The sequence below is a fragment of the Pleurodeles waltl genome, chromosome 12 (assembly GCF_031143425.1).
Source record: "Pleurodeles waltl isolate 20211129_DDA chromosome 12, aPleWal1.hap1.20221129, whole genome shotgun sequence".
NCBI classification, from domain to species: Eukaryota; Metazoa; Chordata; class Amphibia; order Caudata; family Salamandridae; genus Pleurodeles; species Pleurodeles waltl.
Window position 1 is genome coordinate 653,215,192 of NC_090451.1, and position 27,417 is coordinate 653,242,608.

The 27,417-nt window shown below is 44.1% G+C and overlaps 1 protein-coding gene across 1 annotated transcript in view; it reads left to right on the plus strand.

Moving 5' to 3' along the window:
- Positions 1-2,046: 2,046 nt before the first annotated feature.
- RHBG (Rh family B glycoprotein) overlaps positions 2,047-27,417 on the plus strand; it is a 54,088-nt gene continuing 28,717 nt past the window's right edge. Inside the window, exons 1-2 of the mRNA XM_069218299.1 lie at positions 2,047-2,360; positions 24,922-25,108. Coding sequence (XP_069074400.1) covers positions 2,171-2,360; positions 24,922-25,108 — 377 coding nt within the window. The 5' untranslated portion in view covers positions 2,047-2,170. The remainder of the gene's footprint in view (positions 2,361-24,921; positions 25,109-27,417) is intronic.

Here is a 27,417-nt window from a genome sequence, read left to right on the forward strand (position 1 = left end):
CACTGGTCTTCAATACTTAGTAGATTTGGCTACTAGAATCTGCCGCGTTGGATCTCTTTTTCCTTCACTGTAGCACTCGTACACATGGAGGAACTATGGCACACCACCATCAGTCGGCTAGGGGCATCTCCCTAGTTCAAGGCAACTGGAATCATGCAATTTTGTGGCCACTACCTTTTCCGCATAATAAGAGTTTGCTTCATTTGCCACATAATCTATTGTCTGCTGCATACTCTTCAGATTTAAACTAACAAAAAAGACATTTCTAGCCCAAAGGATTAAAAGTTGCTGAAAACCCAGCTACACACTTTGCTGCGCGGTGGAAGATCCTTCCCAAAGGGTGACTGGTCATCGGTCTGTTGCTCATTGCTGTATTTTGGTGTTAAACTGGTACTAATGAGGCAAAAGCTTTGCATAGACAGTGTAGCACGTGTAAAAAGACAACATTAAAAAGCAATGTTGTCACAGAATGTGTCAAATTACGCTGCATAATTTATCATTTCTGTCAGCATCATTTAGCCAACCCTGCTGCTAACTTGGTGCTCCCCTGCTGCATAATTCCAGTGGTCCTACTCCAGATGTGCCAGAGCACATGGCTCTCTCTAGAATCCAATGTGCATCCCTGGCAATCTCCCATCCCTACCTAAATCAGCGCCGGCGTGCTATGGATGTACAGCTTAGGGAGGCAGCCCCAGCCCCTCCGGCCCACCTCAAGTCAGAGTGCTTCCGTAACACAGCCCAAAGGTGCAGGTGATGCAACTGCAGGTGGGCCAAACAAAACTGGTAAAAAGTCACCTTACAGGTGTGTCTGTGTTTTTTTTCAATGAGGAAGGCGTGTGGTGTCTTGTGTGGTGTGTTGTGACCAGTGCTTAATTTGTAAATAAAAACATGCTGGTGCCCAAAGCCCTCCTCGGAAACACGCGGTGCTGCAATTAAATGCGGGAACACGGAATACTGAGGCAGCGCAATCCTGAAGCCATCTCGGGTCACTTCAATCCATTTAAATCCACTCCCTGCCCCTTCAGCTCACTCTTGCAGATTTATTTTTTCTCCCTTTGTGACGCTTTTCCGTCTTTCTCTTCCTCGGTCTTTCCCATATGTGTCTTTTGCTCGCAGCAAATGCTTGAGGCAGAAGAATAAGTGCCGGCCCTCAAAAATAAGTGCTGGTGCTCCGCACCGGAAACAACCAGCACAAATTAAGCTCTGGTTGTGACTGTATGTAGCCTGTAATCGTGTCCTTGTGTGTAGAATGTGCCTATGTCAGGGACTCCCTGGGTGCCAATGACTGGGATCTCCTACACTGGCGACTGCAGGTGGCGTAGTTCAGGTGTGAAAGGCCTAAACTGAACTGGAGCAAATAAACACCTCGACAATTTTAGCAAAGACATTGCAGCCAATCTTCTCCTGTAAGAACGTTCACTCACCCCTCGGCACAGAATAACACCTACGTCCATTTTATCACACGCTTACAAGCTTTTCACTCTGTGTATACGCCGTGTACTATATTTTTCTCTAATGATTTACAATTTTACAATTCTTACCCGTATGTAACTATGGGCCATATGTACGAAAGCTTTTTCCCATAGACACAGAATGGGTAATATCCTTTCGTACATCTGGCCCAATATGTGGTAGTTTTAGGCCCTCTGTAACTACCCATGTAACGACGTGTGTTTACTGTAAAGCGCTCTAGCTCCCCTGGGTAATGTCCGCGCTATATAAAATTAACTAATAAGTAAATGAATGAAAGCAGACTTCTTCCTGCTCTGTGAGGACTCCTGTTTAAGAATTTCACACGAATTCAGCAAAGTTCATGTGCATTCACAAACAGCGCCTGGCTTTCACAGATCGAGTTACAGCGCTGTTCTCCGTGCATAACAGGGGACTTTTCCTGCATGAAACAGTTGGCAGCTGCAGATATGGTTTCGGCGTCTGCTCCGAGGACCTTTGTAACTTCGCCTCACCTCGGAGTGGGCGGGGCCGGACCGGTGGACCGGATGACTGGAGGGGGGAGGCACCCGGTGCGATGGAGCCCAGCCCCCGCCAGTAGTAGGAGCCACCTGACTGCAGCCCTTCAGTCTGCTCCGGGGCTCCTCTCCCAGTCACCAGTCTGCACCAGCCTTGCAAAGCGTCTTATCACCCCTGGCACCTGACCCCGTGACCCCGCAAGATGACCGGCTACTCCACCAACATGCGGGTCAAGCTGCCCGTGATCTGCGCCATCCTGGAGGGCATCACTATCATCCTCTTTGCCATCTTTGTGCGCTACGACCACGAGACCGACGCCCGGGACTGGCACCACCACGTCAAGAACCATAGCGCCTCGGACATCGAGAACGACTTCTACTACCGCTATCCAAGTGAGTGGCGCTGGCTTCCCGTGCTCGCCTCCCAGCGTGCACAGTTACAGGGCATGTCAACCCCTGATGGGGCTTTAGCTGTTTGCCAAGCTGCCACCTCCCGTGCCCTAGGCACTGCCAGCTCCGGATAAACTATTTGCGTCCTGTGGGGTTCCCGGCAGACCTGTAGGTGGCGGCACCCCAAAGGGTGCGAGGATGGAGGCGCGGTCTAGTAGTTAAGATGAAAGTTGTAAAACCAGAGGACTTGAGGGGTAATCCTATCTTCTTTGTACACCGGATCACGATGTGTGACCCTGGGCAGATCGCTCGAGGATCCCAGCGTTCACCGGTTCCCTTATCTAGTACATACTTGGAGGGGAGCCTGGGGGAGACGCTGGACATGCACGCGCAGTGGGTGACCCAGCGTTCACAATTCCCGCCAGTTAGCGTGAAAGGACTATTTCTGCTGCAGTGCACACGAAAACGTGTAAATCTTAGGAACAAGTCATCCAGTGTTGTACAAGTATGGGCTACAAGGAAGTCAGTGCAGAGTTGCTTTAGCCCCGTTGGTACTAAGAATGGCCGTAAGTGGCACATGTATGGATGCCCCCTTTTTACTGACACACACTGCTTGCATACGTTGCATGTTGCATTATCTTGGTGCTTGGTTCTCTGCTGAACACTCATGTTTTGTGCGATTGCAAAAGACGTCCGTTCAAGCCTGTCATGATGAGCGATCTGAGCATGTCTCCTCAGTCTCACCTCTAGAGGGACATGTGTGTGTCTCCTCGTCCACATCTGAGAAGGGATCTCTGTAGCCTTCCCCAGTCTCATCTGCAGAGCGATCTGATCGTGTCTCTCCAGTAAATGAGCTGTGCATGTATTTTCACACATGTGTAGTGGGGCCTGTCCACGACTGTTCATTCACACCTTTAGAGGGATCTGGTCCTGTCAACTGATCCACAGTTGTACATGGACTACCGAATGTCTCATCGGTTACAGCTGCAGAGGGACCTGTGTGTCTCTCTTCGGTCACACATGTAGCTGGACCTCCGCATGTCTCCTCAGTCACACTTGCAGAGGGGCCTATCTATGCCTATGTCTCCAGTGACACCTGTACAGGGGCCGCTGCATGCCTCCCCAGTGACACATGCAAAGGAGCATGTGTATGTCTCTTTGGTTACAGGACCTTTGCATGCCTCCTCAGTTTAACTTGTACGTGTGCTTGTCTCCTAAGTGACACCTGCAGCGGAAGATGTGTATGTCTCTTTGGACACACAGTCTCTTCAGTGATTTCTGCAAAGGAACGTGTATATCTTTTTGGTCACACATGTAGAAGGACCTATACATATCTCCTCAGTAACATCTACAGGGGACCTGTGTATGTCTCCTTGGTCATATATTTAGAGGAATCTGTGCATGTCTCTTCAGTCATACATGTTTCCTCAAACATACCAACAGATTGAACTGTGTAAGTCTCTTCGGATACAGATGCAGAAAGTCTGTGCATGTCTATTCGTTCACACATATTGAGCGACCTGGACACGTGTCTTCAGTCACACATGTACAGGGGCCTGTGCATGATTCCCCAGTCATATATGCAAAGGGGCATGTGTATGTCTCTTCGGTCATGCATAGAGCCAGACCTGCTCATGTTTCCTCAGTCTCACTAGTAGAGGGGCATGTACATGTTTCCTCAGTCACCAGCAGAAGTTCCCGTGTATGTCTTCTCAATCACACTGACGGAGGGATCTGTACAGGTTTTCTCAGTCACACCTACATAGTGTCCTGTGTGTCTCCTCAGTCAACCCTACAGAGGGATCTGTGTATGTCTGCTCGGTCACATATTTAGAGGGACCTGTGCATGTTTCTTCAGTCATACATGTAGAATGACCTTTGCATGTTTCCACCAGTCGAGGGAACTCTGTATGTCTCTTCGGTTATGCATGCAGAGGGAATTGTGCATGTCCATTCATTCCCACAAGAGGAGGGACCTGTGCATGTGTTTTCAGTCACACCTTACAGGGACCAGTGTATGTCCTTTAAGGTCAGAAGAGGCTGTTGCACGTCTCCTCAGGCACATGTCTAGAATGGCCAGTGTATGGTTCCTCACCTGCAACTATACAGGGACCTGTGTGTGTCTCCCCAGCCAAACCTGCAGAAGGACATATGCATGTCTGTTTGGTCATATATGTAGATAACCTGTGCATGTCTTTTGAGTCACACTTGTAGATGCGTCCATTCACCTCCCCTCATTCACATCGTGCATAGGGTCCTATGCATGTCTACTCAATCATACCTGAGGAGAAACATATGTATATCTCCTCGGCCACACATGTTGAAGGACTTGTGCATGTCTCCTCTGTCACACCTACAGAAGGACCTGTCTATCTCTCCTCTATCACACGTCATGTCCTGTTTATGTTTTCTCAGCCACACCTGCATGGCGTTCTGTTTATGTCTCCTCAGTCACACTGACAGCGGGACCTGTGCATGTCTCCCCAGTCACACTGACAGCGGGACCTGTGCATGTCTCCGCAGTCACACCTGCAAAGGGTCCTGTGTATGTCTCCTCAGTCACACTGACAGCGGGACCTGTGCACGTCTCCTCAGTCACACCTGCAAAGGGTCCTGTGTATGTCTGCCCAGTCACACTGACAGCGGGACCTGTGCACGTCTCCACAGTCACACCTGCAAAGGGTCCTGTGTATGTCTCCTCAGTCACACTGACAGCGTGACCTGTGCATGTCCCCTCAGTCACACCTGCATAGGGTCCTGCGTATGTCCCCTCAGTCACACTGACAGCAGGACCTGTGCATGTCTCCTCAGTCACACTGACAGCGGGACCTGTGCATGTCTCCCCAGTCACACCTGCAAAGGGTCCTGTGTATGCCTCCTCAGTCACTCTGACAGCGTGACCTGTGCATGTCTCCTCAGTCACACCTGCAAAGGGTCCTGTGTATGTCTCCTCAGTCACACTGAAAGCAGGGCCTGTGCATGTCTCCCCAGTCACACTGACAGCGGGACCTGTGCATGTCTCCTCAGTCACACCTGCATAGGGTCCTGCGTATGTCTCCTCAGTCACACTGACAGCAGGACCTGTCCATGTCTCCCCAGTCACACTGACAGCGGGACCTGTGCATGTCTCCTCAGTCACACCTGCATAGGGTCCTGCGTATGTCTCCTCAGTCACACTGACAGCAGGACCTGTGCACGTCTCCTCAGTCACACCTGCAAAGGGTCCTGTGTATGTCTCCTCAGTCACACTGACAGCGGGACCTGTCCATGTCTCCCTGTCACACTGACAGCGGGACCAGTGCATGTCTCCTCAGTCACACCTGCATAGGGTCCTGCGTATGTCTCCTCAGTCACACTGACAGCGGGACCTGTCCATGTCTCCCCAGTCACACTGACAGCGGGACCTGTGCATGTCTCCTCAGTCACACCTGCATAGGGTCCTGCGTATGTCTCCTCAGTCACACTGAAAGCAGGGCCTGTGCATGTCTCCCCAGTCACAACTACAGATGAAAATGCAGAGAGACCGGTGCATGCCTCCTCAGTCCTACTTGTAGAGGGACCTGGGCATGTTTCTTGAGGCACATTTTCAGACTAACTGTGCATTTGTCTTCTGTCACACATGTAGATTGACCTGTGCATATCTGTCTGATTTACTCAATTATTTTTAATGATTTTATAACCAAACAACGTTTCATTCAGGACATGCATATAAGTTGCCCAATGTGTCTCATGACAGCAGCAATAGATCTAGTAGTCATTAGCCAGAATGCAACAATAGTATGCAATCTATACATGAAAATAGCCCCACCATTGCCCCATTCCTACCATGCTTGCACAGGCATCAACTTGCTCGGTATATCAGCTCTTCCAGTATGGAACAATAATCCGTTCCCCTCATCCATGTCCGTATTAAGGCACCTTCTTTGGGTTTCCGATGTTTAATCATGTCCCTGTTGGCTAGCAATGTACCCAGACCAAGCAAAGTTCCTTCTCTGAAAACCGCTAATGTCCTCCAAAATCTCTAGCATGCCAAGCCCAGGAAAGGGATCTGAGGGCCATCAGACCTCTAGATACTGCCTGGACTATGGTGAGCAGTAGCCCTGTATCACTCATCAGGCCTGTACCCTGTGAAATAAATCAGCCACATCGAATGACATCTGGAGCAGTCAATGAGGGGACCCCACCCACTGTAATAAGCTGTCTGTTGTGTAAGACACCCTGTGTAAATAATTTACATAGATCAGGCACAGCCTGGTTGATACGCCTAGGTCTGTAGGTGCCATTCACGCATCCCTCTGGTCCTCCATCCATCACTGGACCCTACTCACCCTCTCAATAAGGTTGCAGTTTTGCAAAGAGGTCTGTGGTGCTGGAGATTGGCTCTGGGAAAATCTTAATGATTCCGCTCTTGCCTAGGCTGCCTGTAGTATTATGTGGTCACTCCCCAACTGGTCTCCTAGATTGAGTTCCCTACTTGGTCCCATTTCTCCAAACTTAACAAGCATGCTCCACACCATAGTGGAGTCTCCTGTTCACGACCAATTTACAGTTTTACTCAGACCTTATTCATTATATGTCATGCACTGTAGAAACATGTGGTAGGCCAGATTCACCAAGCGATTTACGGCCACAAAACTGAGTTTAGGGCTGGAATTTCCTCCATTGACGCTAGTCCACTGTCCACAAAATGACACCAGGCAGTCATAAATGTGTTTAGTGCTATATATTTGTATGTCATGTCTGCATGCATTTATGTATTAGTAAACCTGTTGCAAACAGAGGGGAGTGGGCGGATCAAAGAGAGTTTTGATAAGGAGCTTGTGAACGCCCACAAACCTATGACTATGTGGACATTCACAAAGTTCTTCTGATGCCTTCCCACCCTGGCAATGGTCATAGATTTGCTCCAGAAGAGGGCTGAGGGTGACCCTTTGCCAACCTGGAGTGAATCCCCTTCTAGGATCTGAAGGGGAACAGAACATATCCAGACTGTGGGAGTGCAGGAAAAAGGGTTTCTCCACAGGCAAAATGTTTTCTCATTGGACAAAAAAATGCGAATTTGCAAAGTGAGCTGGATTTCCCCAATGTGGGGTTGCACCTTCCCAACAATTCTTCGTTGGGGAAATAGACATTGTTACATTACATGACCAATGGTGCTGTGGAAAGATGCACCGGGTGCTTCTGGGTGGACTAGGTCAAATTTTGGCCACTCTTACTTCGGTTAAGTCTGACATTGACGAGATTCAGTTGGCACAGCTGCTATACAGCAATTCATTCATTTATATAATCACTTCTTCAGCAAAAGAAAACAGAAGAATATGTCACAAAATAGCTAGAGTCCAACTTTGCCCCATTCGTCACCTGAAGACCCCATTCTATTCACCCTAGTTTGCTTCACTCATGTGCTAAATACTTGGGGCCAGATCACAGTGTCGTGCTAGAATTGGGTGCAAATTGGCAACCTGGTAATTTACAATTGCACGGGGTTTGCAAATTAGCAAATGCATAATTTGCACCAGATTAGTAGGCCTGCGAGGCCCGAAAATGTCTAATGCACTACGCCCTGTAAGGGCTAAATATATGGATACCTTCATTATGTTCTGCCATTCTGTTTTCATGAGGTGATTCTCTCTAGGGGCTGACTAGATGCACTTCTAAAACATTTTTGCCCATAACTCACTGTATGGTGGTCCTAGGACAATGGGACCACCATCAAAACGTTCAGCACAATGCACTCTTCCTGTCTAAGTCATCTCTGGGTCCCCACTCTAGGATGTGGGGGAGGGTGGGGGCTCAAAATAATAACCCATCCCTCTATACAGTGTCTTTTTAAGCCCTCTCGTTCCTGGAACTTTTGTTTTACAGCTGGGCGTAGTTTGTGTTTCAAGGGCCTTGTTTGTAATATTATTCTAGTAGGCCTCAAAATGTGTGATGCACTACGCCCACTAGGGGCCAAACATATGGGTAGATTGCATTACATTCTCCTATTCTCTTTGGTTACATGACCATGTTTCTTCCAAATGCTATTTTTATTGTGGTGTCATGACGTGCTCTTTCTGTCTAGGTCACCTCTGGGTCCTCACACTAGGTTGCGGGGGACACCAAAATAATAATATAAAAACATATAATAAATAATAATAATAAATAATAACAATATTTTCATTTTGTGCTACAGGTTGAGGAAGAAGGTAAATGGTAGTGCTTTTTTTATATGCAGGGCCACTGGAATTATGTGGCAGAGGGGACCAAATTATGCTGCAGTGTTGACCAATTTATGTGGCAAGAAACGCCCAGTTATGCATTTACACCACCAACAGCTGTAACTCAAGCAAATGCAAGACCTATTGCATTGCAAATGCTTGTTGCTATGTGTAGGATGCCCAGATTCTCAAAACAAAAAAAACGGGACAGGCCCTAGACATAGAAGTAGGACTACAGTTTGCCGCAATCGTTGACATAAAAGTAGAACTACTTGACAGATGTCATAGACATAGAAAAGGGACTACAATGACAGTCTCCTCCACAGACACGTATGAAGAATTACAGACAATAAATCAGAGGACACTAATGTGGCGTTAAGGAGGCCATTCCCCTGCACCATATTTACACAGTGGCGCAATGCTAGCATTGCACCACTAAGCAACCCTTTGTCCCACATTATACCTACGGCAGGTATAATGTATGCAGGGGAGCATTCCCACGCAGGGAGGCTGCAAAAAATGTCGCAATGAAATTGACAAGATTTCATTGTGACATTTTTTCTGTTATTTTTAATGCCTGCTCGGCCCAAAGTAATCTATGGGCCTCCCTAGTGCTTTAATGCACTAGCGCCATAATTTATGGCGCTAGTCCAGCAAAGTGCCATAATAGCATCCTAAATTATGTCACTATTGTGAAAACGAGCACTATGGCGTGCCGTATTGTAAATACGGAGCAACCATGGTGTCCTCCTTAGGTGGGACAAGGGCAGCGCAAGAAAAGAGGTGCATCTGGACCGATGCGCCACTTTCTTGTAGATCTGGCCCAAAATGTTATTAAAGGTAATACTACACATACAGGCACAAGGACAAATTAGCAAAGATCACACTGTTTGCACAGCCCAGGGCAGTCTGTTCAAACCATCTCCCCAGTATGTTGCAAATATGAAAAAAATGTAGTAATGTTCTCAGTGCAAAATGCCTCGCTCTCTTCAAACAAACCAGAACAGGTACACATGTGCCATTTTCACGTGATGCACAGCAATAAAAATGCAGGTTTTGGGCGCTAAACATTCAAACGCACCCAGTGACAGCAAAATATAATTCTACTCAGGGCTCTGTTTTTGGTATTTGTATAACCCATAAACATGAGGGGAGGATATTAAGTTCATATTGCTATATCCTAAAAAGTTCATTAAAAATGTCAATTAAGAAGGCAGGTACAACGTTCATTTACTTTGACACGTAATCGAATTGAGAAAGATGTGTGCAATGTGTATTAACACTTCAATGGAGTCAGCAAACAACCTTTTCAGGCAGCGTCCTACTGCTATACAAAATCCTTTTTGAAAAAGCACTGGAACATGTTAACTGTGTAAAGTGTGTAAGATGCTAAGCCTACATCACGGGCAACCCACATGTAATCCTGTCTCGGGCTTCCCTCCACCCCTTCTCTTTCATGTTCCCCCAAAGCTTTCCTTAACTTCTCCCTGAGTCCAGTCTTGATGCTGCTGGTAGGCTGGTGAAGGGTCACGCAGGATGGTTCCACTCCAGGCCCCGTTGGCAGCTGCTTGATTGGCATGGTCACGCAGGTGGCTGGAGAGGAGCAGGGCCGCACTCTTCTTCCAATGGCTGGCACAACAACTTTGTTGCTGCTTGTAGAAAGAGAAGGGAAATCCAGAGAGAAAATGTTTCTCTTTATAGGATTTCCCATTTCACTACAATGCCAACAAAAGTGACATCACAACTTTACCAGCTGTGAAAAGTGAGCATGAGCACATCTAGTTTACCCCAATGCACATGCTCAACCCACACACTACTGAAGATCCGGGACATTTTATTGAACTAGCCGGACACTGCCCAAAAACCGGGATATTTCTTAAGGTTTGAGAAATGTGTCGGGACACCGGGACACTTCTTCAAAAACCGGGACTCTCCGGGGAAATCCGGGACTTCCGGTCACCCTAGTTGGGATTGACCAGTTTCTTTGCACTGCTGTAGCAGGTCCTGAATGTCCCCACGTCTGCCGCCACTGCCTGACCCGTTCCCCCTTCACGCATCCATGTTGCACTGGAGTGGTTACTTCCGGGATCGTCTCTGCCTCTTCCTGCCTGAGCATGCACGCGGCGCTGAGCACCTGCAGCTCACAGGGACCATAAATCAGATTGCAGTGTCTGATTTAACCCCCGGGCGGGGCCCCCACGCGGTCCATCAGGCCAGCAGTTGTGACATTCGCCAGGTGTGCTATGAGACAGAATCGCTGAGAACCGGAAGAACTTGTTCCGAAAGCTTCTTTGTGAGGCACAAACCAACATGTTCGAAAAACGACCGTGAATGCAGCGGCGTATGTTCTGGACCATGCATTATTTTTAGAAAAAATAAGTTAGTGGGTGCGGGGAAGCAAACACCGCCTGATGTCACCTGCACATTGTAGTCTGTGTGTTCAGTCATGGAACGGAAAACCAAACTTCCCTGGCCCTCTCCTGCCACGCTTCAGAGACGTTTATGTGGCTTTTAATTATTAGGAACATTTGCAGCCCTATTTCCACTTCCTTTCGTTCTTGCTTAGTGATGGAAAATGGAAATAATGGAACAGCGAGTAAGGGCTCTGCCCTTCACACTGCCCCAAATCTTCCCAGGTCTGGTCTGGGGCAAGCCCTCCACTTCTTTCCTGCCAGATGTGAGACCAGTGGGTGGATTGGGTCAGCTTTGTGCTGGAGAGTAGCATGAGACTGAGTGGTTCCCAACCTGTGGTCCGGGGACCCCTGGATGGTCCGCAAAGCCTCCTCAGGGGGCCGCGACTGCTTAGAAATTTGAATATTAGGTCCCCAGCTTTTAGTATTGACTCAGTCGGGGTCCCCGGGTTCCAGTAATGATAAAGTGGGGGTCCACTGAAGTCAAATGGTTGGGAACCACTGGAGATTGGGTCCAGGATCACCTGCCGCAGGCGTACATTGTGGAGTTGGCACAGCTCGGCAGCATAAACAGTAGCCACATCTGGCTAGAATAATGAGCTGGTCATGGTGGACCGTGTGTGAAGCTTGTGGGAAGCTTGGGAAACTGACACTGATAAGCAGTGTGAAAAGATGGCACTAGTGGTACTTTGAGTGCATGCACTGTTCAGGAGCGTAAGGAGGATACAAGGAGCCTATATTTATGAACAGTGTGTGAAGCACACATTAATAGACACTAACTAGATATGACTGGCTACCAGTTTAAAGAGCTAGTATCTGGTACCTGTCAAGGGCTGGTCGAGTTGCAGTAGAGGTTGAAGTCCTTTGCTTGGTTCTTAGATATGGCTTTAAACTCTGTTCAGCCTGCTGGGACTCCAAATTGATGGGCAGACACTAGAATCTAAAAAATACCGAAGAGAGAACTGAGAGCAGCAGGTTGCAGAGTTAAAAATCTATAAGTAAAAAAAAAACCTCTAGATCAGGGTAAAGCAAGATCACCAAGCAAAGGTAATGAAGGAGCTAGTCAGGAACCCGGGGCCGATCAGAGTGAACAACAATGCATCCTTGTTGCGACATGATGATTGAGCCTCTACAAGGTCTCTTTATAATACAAAAAATAAGGAGACGAACCAGAAGTTCCTTTCTGCCATTCTGGATTGGGAAGAAAGAGATAATAAAGGTAAGACAGGCACAGATCTCCCAGGACTTGATTGCAGTGCAAAGAAGGAATCTCAACCCACAAAATAGAGATGCAAACATACATAGTAACAAAACAGGAGTAGAGAAATAGCCACCTATGTTTAGAAACACAAATCTATTCTCCAAGTTCCAGCCAGTCTGAAAGCAGCGCCCATCCTCCTCAGCCCCTGTGACTGGGACCCCAGTAGCGACAAATAATATAGCTGCATTTGAATGCTGCCAACTCAGGTGAATGTGTGATGTGTAAAAGCCTGACACTCCCCACCTCCAAAGTGCAACGTTTATTCGGAAATAAACAATGGATTACATTAAAATAGTGGCACTAACTGAAGCGGCTATCTCACAGGAACTGCCACAAAGAAGACATTGTCACTAATGTATCAGTTACTACAATTTACCACAAAAGTTTCTGAAGTCATAAATTTAATTTGCTAGAAGTTTCTTGTCAGCATCCTCAAAAAAAGGTTTGGGAAGTTGTGGGATCTTCAAAAAATATATAGGGCAAGAAGGCTTTAGTAAAGACACATGGAAAGAAGGATGAAAATTCCTAGAAGAAGGCAATCTTAAGAATACTCTTACAGGGTTTATAATTTGAGTTATTATTAAGGGTCCAACATAACTTGGACATAACATGGATCTGTGAACTCAAGTAGGTAGACTGTTAGAAGAAAGCCAGACCTTGTATTTATAAGGTTGTCAACCTTCTATGCTCTGTCATCTTTTCTGAGCCTTTTTCAAATTAGCGGTAAGATTGTTATGAATCTTCTCTAGGTCTTGAAGAAAATCTTAAACTGCAGGAATTTGGTTTTCAGAAGAGGAATAAATAGGGCAGGTTGTGAGATAGTATCTGTAGTTAGGAAAAAAAGGACTATATAAAGTGGATAGATGTTTGGCCTTGTTATACATAAACTGCACAAACAGAAGTTAAGCCTTCCAATTGAATTGAATGGCATTAACAAAACAACAAGGATATTCTTCCATAGTTCTATTCAACTTATCTGCCATTGGTCTGAGGATGAACTACAGACGAGACAGCTCTGTGGATGCTGATTTTAGGAAAAAGCTGGGTCCAAAATTCGGAAATTGCACTTCCCTATCAGAAATGATCTTTGTTGGAAGTCCATGGAGTCTGATCATTTCAGAAAGGAAGATGGGTGCTATCTGTAACGCTGAGGGTATTTTAGTCAACAAAGAAAAATGAGCCATTTTAGCGAAATAATCTACCGTAAGCATGAAGGTATTACATTCTGTAGATTTAGGAAAATCCACTATAAAGTCTATGGAAAAGACTTCCATGGTTCATTATGTCACAGTATAGGATGCAGAAGCCAGGATGCAGAAGAGGATGCTCTAGTGGAGCACAGGTGTCCAAAGAATGAACATAGTGTTCTATGTCCACATGGAGAGATGGCCACCAGAATCTTCTCCTGACTATGGGCCTGATTCCAACTTTGGAGGATGGTGTTAATCCGTCTCAAATGTGACGGATATACCACCTACCATATTACGAGTTCCATAGGATATAATGGACTCGTAATACAGTAGGTGGTATATCCGTCACATTTGGGATGGATTAACACCGCCCTCCAAAGTTGTAATCAGGCCCTATATCTTCAGTGGTTTCCTGTTTTGTATTTCCCCCCATCAGAGTCATAGCCAAACTGTGGGAATACTTTTTTGCAAGCCTTTGGCAGGAATTAGAAGCCCCTGATTTACAAAAATGAAACTTTTCTTAATTTGAATTGTCATTCAAATCTCCTTGGTCTCTGCCAGAACTTGATCTAAGAAAGGCTCAGTGATGGAGCTCATTATAGAAATGTTCTCTGGTAATAAAATCCTTTGGTTATATAGGGAACTTTCCTTGTCAGGATACATTCTGGACAGGCTACCAACAGCAGTGTTTTGAGAACCTGGTAAGTATGTTATGTTAAAGTCATCCTGCTGAAAAAGTATACCCATATAGCCTTGCGACTATAATGCTTGCAAACTGGGCTGTCTGTTTTAACAAGGGTACTATGTGGACCCCCTAATAAAAATGTCTCAGTTCCTTAAAAGCTACCTTAATAGCTAATAGTTCCCTTTCAAGGACAGAATAATTGATTTTCAATGGGCTCAGTTTAATGTAGTAGAAATCCACTGTATGACTGATTCGTTATGTGTATTACAATTAAAAATGGTTTCTATGTATGTTCTAAGCACATTTACCTGTTAGAAAGCACACATGCTGTTCTATTAAATTCATATGTAAGGGTTAATTAAAATATTGCAAGTATATAGAAAGTAACAAAATGTTACCATGGCCACAGCTTCTCAGGGCTTTACCAATGCTTCATGCTTATGCCTTTGCGCCAACATGCTGTAGGAAAGATACAGAAAGTTGAAGGCAAGCCTAGGCTTATCTTTTTTAATTTACATTTTGTTTTTTTGTTTTATAGTCTTTGATCTTCAGTGCTTCCAGTAATAAATTCAGTCACTCTAGCTTTAACTTACATGTTTCCCTTACAAGCTTTAGTGATAAATTCGGCTTGTATTTTTTTGTGTTTGGGTGGAATGATCCTCCTGAACTACTATATTACATAAATACCAGAGAAAATATTTTGTTTTTGATACATTGACTTGCATAAACAATTCTCCCCTTAAATTAAAATGCAGAGCAAATTGATACACCGCAATTGTGCCTATCTTTTGCAAGGACAGGGCATGCTGTATTTCTGCCAGGGTAGCTATCTGTGCACAACCTTTGGAACTGGGTCAGAATCAGCCAGAAGTCAGTGAGGCCTATTAAGGACGAAAATAATCAGCTTCTTCTCTTTGGTTAAGGCTAAACATTGGATACACGGCTGCTTTTGCTTTTATACCCAATCTCTTGACTGGTAAAGCTGACTTTGCTGGTTTGCAGCCCTAACTTTTGATCTCAGAAGCATGCACCGCAGTATACGAAAGTTGCGTGCAAGCAAAATGAACAGCAATATACCCATTTGATTTTACCAATTTCAACTTTTATTCCAAGCAGATAGCAAAAATAAGGCACAATGCAAGATTTTTAGGCAAAGTGAAACCCTCTCCTCCCACAAAATGTACTGCTTGATCGTGTTGGCCACCCAATCTTCTTTTGTTGGGCGAATTTAAAGAAATACAAGAGGGCATGATGATCTACTCTCACTAAATTAAACCCAGTGTATGATTTCTGACTACTCTCAAGTTGGTAAATTTGTTCCAATGGTTGCACCCAACTTGAGTCAGTTTTCTTGTGCAATGGTGGAACATGCAATGCTGTGCCAACTAGTCAGTACTTAATTTGCACCAGTGGCTGGAGGTGGCAGCCACAGACACTCAAGTTTGTGGACCAGAATACATTTTTCATCATGAGGCTTTGACCCAGAGCAATTGAGAAGAAGGAAGACATGGGAGACAGAAGGAGGAAGTGGTAATGTGGAAAACAGTGACAATGAGTGAAAGCATGAGTGAAAAGGAACCTGCGTGAGTGGAATAAAGAGACAGTGAGTCTAGGGTGGTGGTAGAAAGATGCACGAAGCGGAGTCAAGGTTAGACAGCCTTGGTATTCAATAACCACAACATTCAGTAGCACTGGCAAAGTTCCTATGAAAATCTTTGAGCGCCTACTTATTTTTTTCTAATCTGCGAATGACCTTGTTTTTAGGCAGCATTGCCAGTACCGCGCGCCTCCTCTGATCTGTTGTACTTTGTAAATTTTCCTCTTTGATTCACCATCTGCCCTTATCACTGTCCATCGGGCTCCGAAATCTATGGTGTGCTTGCCAAGGCAAAATAAACACGAATGGTAAGTGTTTTTGAATGAAAGCTCAACCTTCGAATCATTATCTAGGCAAGGAACCAAGTCAAATATTAGTATCTAAGAGGGCACCGGAGGGGACAGTAGGAAAGAACAAATAGTTTTGAACAAGTAATTCTGATCTACTTCTGAAACTCAACACCCAATGAAGGTTCCTGGGAGCTATATATACTCCCACTTTATTGTAACATTATAAATATCCGTGGCACAGGTCATTGACATAGACATGGCTTGTGTGCCCGAGCGACAGGTCAGGACACGTGACAAGGATAAGGACAGAAATGAGCGTTAATGACCGACTTCAAGGTCAATAATACTTTTGGCGCATTATTGCCCCTCAAACAACTTAGCCCCCCTCCTCTCAGTTTCCTGTGCCAGTCGTTATCGACAACGTCATTGCCCACTTCCTTCTGAGGATTCCAATAAATAGGTTAACACAAATTTTAACTATGTCCTATTCTGTATTATTATTTTTTTACATTTGGACGACCTTTTGAGTATGGAAGGAAATCACCTTTCTAGTCACAGTTTATTTTACTATTTCCTTTCGAGTTCTTTTAATTTATGTTTTTTAGTAAAGGAATCTTTGCACGTTCACTTTTTTGTTAGAATTGTGTTCTGGATTAAAATTAATCGCAGCCTTTGACAGCAATGACATACAAAGAGTAAATACTGTCAAGGAACGAACAATCACTCCTAACCAATTGGGGTGGGGGAGGCAACGGGGAGGAGGTCCTCAGTCATATCTGACATTTCTACTACACGCTGATACATAACAAATCTAATTCTCATGGCTGGTGAAACAAACTTCCATATTCCAATGTAGAATTGAGCGTATTTCTCGACAGTGTTTATCTTTTTAAATGTAGCTATCTAGTGACAGCAAACCAAGCACCCTTCCATTTGTGAGCTAGCTTCCGTACAGTAGAGATATCTGGGAAACGTCAGGGTAAAAAGTAGCCTTTTATTAATGCATATAGACTTCACCAGTGTCAGAGTAATCCTTTGCATGGGTGGTTGTTACAACCTAAACTACTCAAACTCCCACCCCGTCCCTAAAAGTACCCGACCCACCCTTAAAACCTAAAACTACTCTGACCCCCCACCCCTTAAAACTAAAATTACCCCGACCCCCCCACCCCACCCCACCCCTAAAACCTAAAACTACCCTGATACCCCACCACACCCCTAAAACCTAAACTAACCGAACCCCCATCCCGCCCCTAAAACTACTGTGACCCTCCTACCCCGCCCCTAAAACCTAAAATTACTCCCACCCCTAAAAACTCAAATTACCCCGAGCCCCACCCCTAAATCTTCAGCGACCCCCCACCCCGCCCCTTAAACCTAAAACTACTCCAACCCCCCACCCAGGCACCTGAAAACGAAAATCACCCCAACCCTCGCCCCACCCCTAAAACTACCTAGACCCCACTCCGCCATTAAAACCTAAAATTACTCCGACCCCCACCCCACCCCTAAAACTACCCCCCAACCCTACCCCAGCCCCACTTCTCTGACCACATCCTCTCCGATCCCGAGTCTGTTTTCCTCTGCCTTAACCACACATGTTCGTTGTTCAGGACATGCGTGGTTAAGGCAGAGAAAAACAGGGTTGTTGTTCACGAAAGCGTCGTTCCACTGTCATGTACAACGCACCTCGTTGTTCCTGAGTCGTTGTTTAGGCTGCTTCCCCACCGGTCACTCTTTGCTACTGCCATGGTGTTTCGGTCGTTAAGTGTTTGTGGGAGTCTGCTTACTCTCTACAGAAGATTCCAAAACACACTGAGGTTACAGTAAAATGTTACCAAACAAGAAATGCTAGCATTTTACTGTTTGTCACTTAACCATTATGTAAAGTCAGTACAACACACACAAGACATTCAAAAATACCACCAGCAGGTTTAATTACAATGTACAATATCTGAACATTTCCCACATTGCTTTAACCCCTAGGTGCTATACTCCCTGTTTGAGAGGTACTCACTACGTCATTCATGTCATAATTGTATTCCCCTCTTCATGAGCTGCCGACAATAGCCTATGATGCTCTTTATTGCCCCTTTCCTCAGGCTCTTCCATGGATCCCGCTCCCTCCCCTTCACTCTCCGCAAATCTATCCAGAATGCACCCCCTAGCTCCCACATTTTAGGTCACAGCCTACCAGACAGCACAGCTGTTTGGTTTGCTAAAGACATCTTGGGGACATTCAGAAAGCTGATCTAGGAATGCATTCTGCATTTGCTTGTCATTGGCTTTGTGGTGTGTAACTCACATTTTCTTGCTTTCCATTTTCTGACTTTATTTGTTTTAGGCTGTCCAGCTTGAGTTCCTATCTCCCCTTGCCCCAACCTTATTTACAGTTTATTTCTGAGTGCTCTATTTCTGTAAACAGGCCTGTAAATCTTGGTCTTATCTTGTCACATTTGCTATGCATTCAAAGAACAAGGTCAAACGTCAGGCGCTGTGTGCCAATGGGGCTTGTTTACTGTCCTTTCTCTGACTTCAAAGTGAGAGGATTTATGTGACAATCTTGATGGATACTGGGGGTATGAAAGAGTATTGTCTAGCACAGGACAACATTTAAATGACCTGTGTACGTATTTCAGAATATATCAGAATTAGGAACACAGAATAAGCAATTTTTTATTGTTTGTGAAGTGTGTTGGAAACAAATACTTTAATATGATCAAAACAAATCATTACACTAGGTCAGGGGCCACCAACCTTTGGTGTAATAAGAGCTACTTATGTTTAATTACAATTATCACAAGCTACTTTTATTATTTGTGTTGTAATAGTGACCACATCAGACAAGACTACATTAGTGTCCACTGTATGCAACATTACTATAAGGGATAACATCATTACATCAGGCAGGGTTGCCAGCAGTAAGAAAAAAAACTTTGTCTGTTTGGAATGCTTCTATGTAGGTTGTACATGCCAGCCACAACATAGTGCCCATGGCACAAAAGCAAGAATAGTACATGATTTATCATCTGTAAATCAGTTTTAAATATATTTTGGAAATTCAGCCATTTTTCTCCAAACATCAGCTTATGAATTCTGATAATGCACAGATTTTCATCTGGAGTACACAATTTTGGCATACAAATATTATTTCATCCAAGCAAAAGGTTCCAATTTAGTAGGCTGGGATGCATACAGGAGAGCTACTTGCAGGTAGTCTGAGAGCTACCAATAGCTCACAAGGTAATCGTTGGAGAAGCCTGCATTAGTTGATGCAATTTCCACACATTTTTGCATGTGCAGTGTATAGTTTTCTTTGTAAAAGTGTCTTTGCAAATGTAATGACCATTTCAATTGAAAATGTCTTGTCTGTAATGGCAGTGCGCTACCACATAATGAATACTCCACTCTACTCTACTGTGCACCATTCCACCCCACTGCGCTCTGCACTACTCCACTCTGCGCCACTTCATTCTACGCCAGTCTACTATACCTATTACCACTCTATTCTATGCCAATGCACTCTTCGCCACTCTACTCTCCACCACTGCACTCTTCGCCACTGCACTCTAAACCACTCTAGTTGATGCCACACCAATCTACTCTGCACCACTGCACTATATGTTAATGTTAAGAATATTTGTAAATCGCAACAATACCCTGATGTGTCTAGGCGCTAACGCATAGTCGACTAAGAGTTTCAAACTAATGAATAAAGAAATCTAAGGACGAGACAAATCTAAGTTGGGAGAGAATACCCATCTATGCCACTCTACTCTGCGCTACTACACTCAGCACCTCTCCACTCTCTACCACTCCACTCTATGCCACTCCCTCGGTGCCACTTCACTCTGTGCCACTCCACTCTGCTCCATTCCACTCTACTATACATCACTCTAATCCACGCCACTACATTCTACAACGCTGCTTGGTACACCGCTGAATTCAATGCCACTGCACTCAATGCCACTGTACTCTGCACCAGCCCACTCTACACTATGCCACTCAATTGTATGCCACTCTACGGGACTCCACACTGTGCCACTCCAATACACGATACTCTCTGCCACTCCACTTTATAGCACTCTACTCCACTGCTCACCATTACACTCTACGACACTTCACGCCACTCTCCTCTACGTCATTAACTTTAAGCCATGCTGGTGTACAACATGGTTAAAACACATTGGCAAAGCCAATAGCTCTCACATAGGCAAGACCTATTGGCTTTGCCATTGCTTATTAAGTCCTATCATTGAGTTAAAAGTTTGACGGAAGGCTCCCTCAAACATGACTGCTGTCCATCAAACTCTTAACTCGTTTTCGATTGTTTAGAAACAAAATCCAAAACAGGATTTTCTTTTTGAAAAATCAAAAACTAACGATCCCACTCTTGTGGTGTGGGGTTCATTAAATGTTTTCACTGTCTCTTACTGCCAGATTTTTCATGGTGTTGAGGGAATGTGAAAATTGGCCATTAGACTTCCCATTCTAAATCGTGCAGGCGGTCGAATGGCAAAAAGCCTGACGGCCCTTACTATGAAGTATGTCAGCAAAGGAGCTGGAGTAGACTCCATCACTCACATGCTTTAGGTATGCCTGCCAGTAAATCTGTTGGGCAGACTGAGGGCTTGGCGGAGAGGTTGTGACATAGTTGTGACAGAGTACACTCTCCATCAAACTTCAAATAAGTCCCCTTAGTTTTAACATGACTGGAGCATCTCAGCTGTGCAGAGACTTTGCAACACTTCACTGTGAAGGTCAGTGGCCTTATAGGACACAAGGAAAACCCCAATAGGCTGAGGACCCCAAGGCTGGTTGTGAGGGTGATGGAGGGAGGGATGATCAGTTATCTACCCAGGCTAGCATACCTGAGGCAACATAGAGAATGTTCTTCTGGATACATATATAACGTCCCCAACTAAAACTCTTCCTGGAGATGGTTAGATCCCTTCACTGCACTCACAGGCTACACTATGAGGCTGATAAGACCACATTTTCGAGGCCTAATTTTAGCTGCCAGTTTCACACTGTTGGTGATTCTCAAAAAATGCCAGGGGTAGCACCTTTGCATCCTTTAGGCCTTGATTGCATTGCAAAGTTGATCTCTTGTCCCGCCCTTAGCCTCTAAACGGCATCCTGAATCCCTGGAAAGAGCAAGGAATGGAAACCTATTGAGAGCTAACACAGCATTTTTCTTTTTATCCTGTTGATGCCCTCATGGCCTCTGAGACCAGGGCTAGAAAAGGCAGTGCTAGGGTGCTAACGGCCATGCCAGACCCCTGGTAATCCATATATGAGGTTGATGGTTTCTTCTCGTTGTGGTGCTCTGAAGCGCTCAAAGCATCACATATTGCCAATAAATTACAAATAAATACAATTAATTCTGAGAAAATTAAAAAATACAGGTGTGTAATCGTCATTGTAAAGGCTGGGAGCAAATAATTTGATATCAGCCTCCTTAGTTGCATTGGGTTTATATTTAAAGGAATTTGATGTATTACCTTTATTTTTATTACTCTTTGAGGCCTTCCTGGCTTTCTTTAGATGACCACAGTGGGCAGCAGATGGTATGTGAGTGGCATGTCTTCTCATGGACGTGTGCCTTCACCAGAGAACAGATCTTACACGAGATCAAGTCCACTCTTGTTAGGGGCTCTTTCTCCAGAACACAGGCACATCAGTGCCCAATACAACAGCTGTAGGTCAGGGGACTTGGTTAGCCCTTGGCTTCACATTACCTTTCTGATATTACCAGCAGAAGAGGGTGGGAGACAGGTTTGAGTGGCTGCTGTCAGGCCACCTCAAAGTGCAAGAGGATGCTGGAGGGTGTGCACAGTTATATAAATAGAGTGCGTTAGATTACACTTGTCAGTATCTGTATTGTGGCTTAGTAATGACGATAATGTTGAAACCTTTTGGGGCTATCACCATCATGCCAACCCTGATTGGTCTGTAGTGAAGACAAATTAGATTCTGCTGAACATCACTGAGTTCCGGAAAGAAGAATCTTATTCCTGTTCGTGAAAATTTGCGGTTGAGCACCTTCAATGACAAGGAGACTATTGTGGTACATTCTGGGCCACCTAAAACAATCATATTTTTGTTTTACATCTATGTCTCATAACACATCATTTACCATAACTGTTGTTGCTAATAACAAATACTGTTAGGAAGATTTCAGCATCTTGCTGGAGGAGAGATCAGATGGTCTCCACTTAAGCCGAACTTATGCTTGTTGGAAGAGAATGCGGGTAGGCTACAAGTGTTTGTTGTTGGAGTTCCATTATGGTACCCCCTAAGATCTGTTGCCTTTGATGACTTACAAAAGATGCCCTACCTGGTGTACAGATCAGGAGATGTATCCATAAATCAAAGGTGGACAACATTAATACCTAAATATGTCAAATATTGGTTAATCGTACTCCTTAATTAGAAGTAGCGGTATTAAGCAATTGACAGGAAACTTTTCCTCACCTAAAAGACAAAGCAATTGTATCTGATTTTATTGCTTCTGGGGTTGAGGCTAGGAAGGGGAAGAATACCAGGTGAAAACACTCCACCACTGAAAGGATTTAAGAATATCAATCTGGAAGCCGTCTTCTGCTGTACAGGTGCCAGCACCAAAGATCCCCAGTCCTGTTTCTGATTCTGTAAATTAATGTAAATTAGAAGTCCAGTCTGGAAACCAAGGTACCCAAGATTCGCTCAAAAAGGGAAATTCCAAAGATAAAAAAAAATCTCAACAGGTCCACTTGGTGTGGTGGGGATTGTTTACCAGATCCTGTGTAAAACCTGTGCTCCATTCATATCTCCGTTTTCTACACTACTAAGGTTTGAGAGTTAGAGAGTTTGGCATCTTTCTTAGCAGTTGCATGGTCTTAGAACCAGTAATGGACCCACAATGAAGTGCATAATGCTCCCCCAGCAGGGAACTTGTCATTAAAGGTTTGTGTCTGATAAGTTGTGATGCAGTGGTTCAAAGAGTTATACAAACTACGCTGGGGCCTTCATTGTGCATTAATTAGGCTTCAGCAACAACATATTCTACGCATAAATATCAAGAGCTCAATTGTGAACATTAGAGCATTTGTGAGGAAGGCTCCTTGATCTGGCTTGTCAGAAGTTTTCTACAAAGGTTGGGTCCAAAAGGTAATGCTAGGCCCTCTGGATGGTTCTTCATCCTTGGTCTGGGGTCAAAAGCACCAAAATGTAATCCCGGGACAGAGAAAATATGGCATCTGGCAGCATCGAGTGATGTTCCCACATAAGCTGCCTTATTATTATTTCATAGGTAAAGCCTAATTGCAATCAAAAATCAATAAATAAATGTTGCTGAATAAGAGCGGGACCCTGGAAACCGTGGGGCCTTGGACATAATGCCGTCTTTCTCCACAACCCCTGCCACCCCAACCATCATCCCTTACCACCACTGGTGATGCTCTGTGCATAATCCCAGAAGTATTCTTCTCCTTAACACAATATTAACCCAATGCACAAAACAAAGTAAGGTCCAGGACAGTGCTTGACACTCTAGGAACCTTTTCCAATTGTTGTGGCCCAACTCAATGATACTGTGAGCATCAGAGATGCATATAGGATATTTGTTTCAGGTGAGAAGTGGAGCACAAAAACTGGTATGGATCCACCAATGAATGTCGCTTTTATGGATTTGGTTTCAGAAGTCCTTCTAAAATCTTTCAGGAAAGCATGTATCTTATTGAATCTTCACTGAATACTAAATTCTGTACAAACCAGACATCTTGGCCGGTCCTGAAATATAGTAATTAGTAAAACATGCCATGCTTATGGTGGTAGGTGGTAGGTAAATTCACCGTTTTACCATCCCTGAGAGAAAAACTAGGCTCTTTAACAAGATAATGGCTTACTATCACATTAACCAAGCACAGTAATCGTGTGAGACTTCTGGCAAATCTTGGGGATTATGGTCCAAAAGCCCTTATAAGTAATTGTACTAAGGGCTTTACAGAGAAAACTGGACTATTTGTATTTCTTCAAAAAAGATTAGCTATCCAAAAGTGTATTTCAATGTTTTTGAAACTTTTTTTAAACAACAATAATGTAAACCTTTAGTTGCATTAGGTGCTTCTGGTAACAACCAACATGTTTTCTCCAAACATTATGTATTTTTCAGTGTAGATTTTTATACAGAAAAGTCTCTGGTGAAATACTGGCAAATTTATGTGGGTCTAGTGCTGCAAAATAGACAGCGAGAAATATTCATAAATAATTGTTTCAAAGGTTGTTGTCACACTTTATCAGACCATTGCATAAATTAATTGAAGAACCATGCACTCCTGTATATCCAATGTGTACTGTGTACAGTGTGCATAACCATGTTTCAGCCCATTGCACAATTTGGAAGGGGCCTTCATCAGCACATTATGTGTAACAGTGCTCCCATTGTTTTCCTTCTACTGTCGAAATAAAGGTAAGATGTGACCAATATAGAACGTCTGTGGATGATTTCAGGATGAGTCTGCCAGTATGGCAGCCAAGGAAGGGCACAAAAAAATAGTTAATTCATGGACTAGGCTCATTCAGAGATTCAAGAAGCCGTCAACATTAAATGTGTGTCATCAAAGTTTAAAACATTTTTAAAGTATTAAAAACCCTGAAAATATCTTTGAGCTGTGACCCTTTCTTTATGAGATATGAAAAAGTCCTCTTCTCTCTAGCGTACCCCGCTCAGGCGTTAACTAAGGCCAGCTGTCTTTAATTACAGACATTTAATGGGAAAAGTCAGGCTTATGTTAAGAGTATGTTGAGTACAGTTGGAGTGTATGGTCTCAGGATTGGGAATCTTATCTGCTTTCAACATTTAAGTTTGGATGATGAAACTTGGTGCTTTTTAGAAACACGTTTTAAAGGGGTTGTCTTTTAGCAATTTGATATATTCTCTATTACAGGCTTCCAGGATGTGCACACAATGATATTCATCGGCTTTGGTTTCCTGATGACCTTCCTGAAGCGATATGGCTTCAGTAGTGTTGCTTTCAACTTTCTTCTTGCGGCATTCGGCCTCCAGTGGTCTACGCTGATCCAAGGATTCTTTCACGGCTTCCACGATGGGAAGATCCATATTGGAGTTGAAAGGTAACCTGTTGCAGTGCTTAATTTGTAAATAAAAAGGTGCCGGTGCCCAAAGCCCTCCTTTTAAACACCCGGCTGCTGCAATTAAATGTGCGAACAATGAGAACTGCGGCAGTGTAATCTTGAAGCCATCTTGGGCCTCTTCAATCCATATAAAGCCGCTCCCTGCCCCTTCTACTCACTCTTGCCGCTTTCTACTTTCTCCCTTTGTGACGCCTTTTCGTTTTTACCTTCCTCCGTCTGTCCCATATGTGTCTTCTGCTCGCAGGAAATGCTTGAGGCCAAAGAATAAGCACCAGCCCTCAAAAATAAGTGTCTGTGCTCAGCACAGGAAACAACAAGCGCAAATTAAGCACTGACCTGGTGCAATGGGACATGATCTTCTGGGAGGCAGAAGTTTACAAAGAGCATTCTAGAATCACCCACAGACCAGATTACAAAGAGCATTCTAGAATCAACCACAGACCAATTTTCTTATTTAGTTGTTTTATAATGTGCTCTGAGGCACCTTTGCTAGAATTGACCACAGTCCTGCTTTTTGGGTCCATGCCCTGTGTGTTGGGAATGCTCCCAGAAATGTTGTCTCCCACTTGGCTAAGTTTCTAAGTTCTTTAATTTATTAATTGGATTTTACTGGAACAGGTAAAAAACAGCTGTGACATAGATACATCATATATATAGTGTGGCGCTCCGTCGTCCCCATGTTCAGTGGTATGTCCCATGCAAACAAATTCCCTTCCTCAACCAGAACCATACAGAAAGTAATTGCAGACATAACTAGAATTATGATCATTAAACCTGTGATCCAGTCTTTGAATTTAAGTGCTTGTCCTCTTCCCCAGCAACAGGCAACACGTCTCTTGGAGCGCAGCAGGGCCAATGCAACGCATCACCTGTGAGAGGCAGACAATTCTTTAACACGCCCTAGGATAGCCATAAGAGAAGTCAGCAGCACCTTTTCCTCTAATATGTTGGGAAGGGCAACACCCACCTCTAGCCAGTAGAAATGCACCGGTGCACATGACCATGCCAAGTGTAGAACATCTGCGTCCTACATCCCACATCTAGCACATCGAGCGTCAGGTTTAAGACCAAACCTGTGCAGTTTGACAGGAGTATAGTATGCCCTCTGAAGGAATTTATTGTGGATGATTCTGAGTCTACAACTTCAGGATATCTGACCTGTCTGTGCACAGCAGTAGTGCCACTGTTCATCAACTCCCGATTCCACTTCCCAGTTTTGACGTAAGGTTCTCAGTTAAACCTCATCTTCTGAAAACGAGTTCCTCATATTCTTCCGACTATGTATGACCGGGCTGATCTCACACCACCCTATGAACCACCAGCACTATGATCACTTCTAAACACTCCTGACCATCTCTAAGAGTAAAACTATTTTTACAAGTTAGCCCCTCACATTATAGCAATCTGAAAGCATCTAGAAAGTGGCCGATTTCCATAATTAAAAAAGACAAATTAATTTCACAGTGAGTAGAAGCTAACTGATGTTGTTATTAAACGCTCTTAAAAAACAGGGTATTTTACAATGTAGATTCGGTACACTTGTAAAACCTCTTTTTTTACACAATTTCAACTTGCAATCATTTACAAGTTTAATTTCAAAATGAGATTGGTTGCTCATGTAACTCTTACTTTTTACAAATTTTCAACTAGCAATTGTCCTACAAATTTAATTTCACTCACTGTTTGCCGAGAAACAATAACAATTCCAAAGATACCTACCCAGATAAGTATTTTTCATTTTTTTACCCTAGTCCTTCCTAGGACATAGATGGACACACTTGTCACATTTGCACATTTGTATTTATTATACCGAGTTGATATTGAAATTGCCACTCTTCTCTGCTGCTGTTTTGCATATTCCTTGTTATTGGTCAGTGAGACTGACATGTTTGCAAAACTGTTAAACACATAACCACCCCTTGTCCTTCAGGCACAAATGCACATGTTTTAACTCCTCCTGATACCTTCCTTAGGAGGTGTCCTTTTTTGCCCTTTACCTCAGGATTTAAAGCAACAAGTCGTGGGACCAAATGAAAACCTGGTCTTTATGTGTCTCTTTGTCCTAGAATTTGTTGCCATATTTGAAGTGAGGTCTAAGACTTTCCAGCTTTCAGCATAGCAACTTAGGCCTTGCTTACAGAAACAAGCAATAACAATGTATCTTTTTAGTTCTGGCATTTTCCAAGACCTTCCATCTTAGGTAAATAATATATTAAATATACTTATAGGTTATTTAAGCAAGCCCTTTTAATCTGTTAATCTGTTGTGTCATTCACATTTTACTTCCG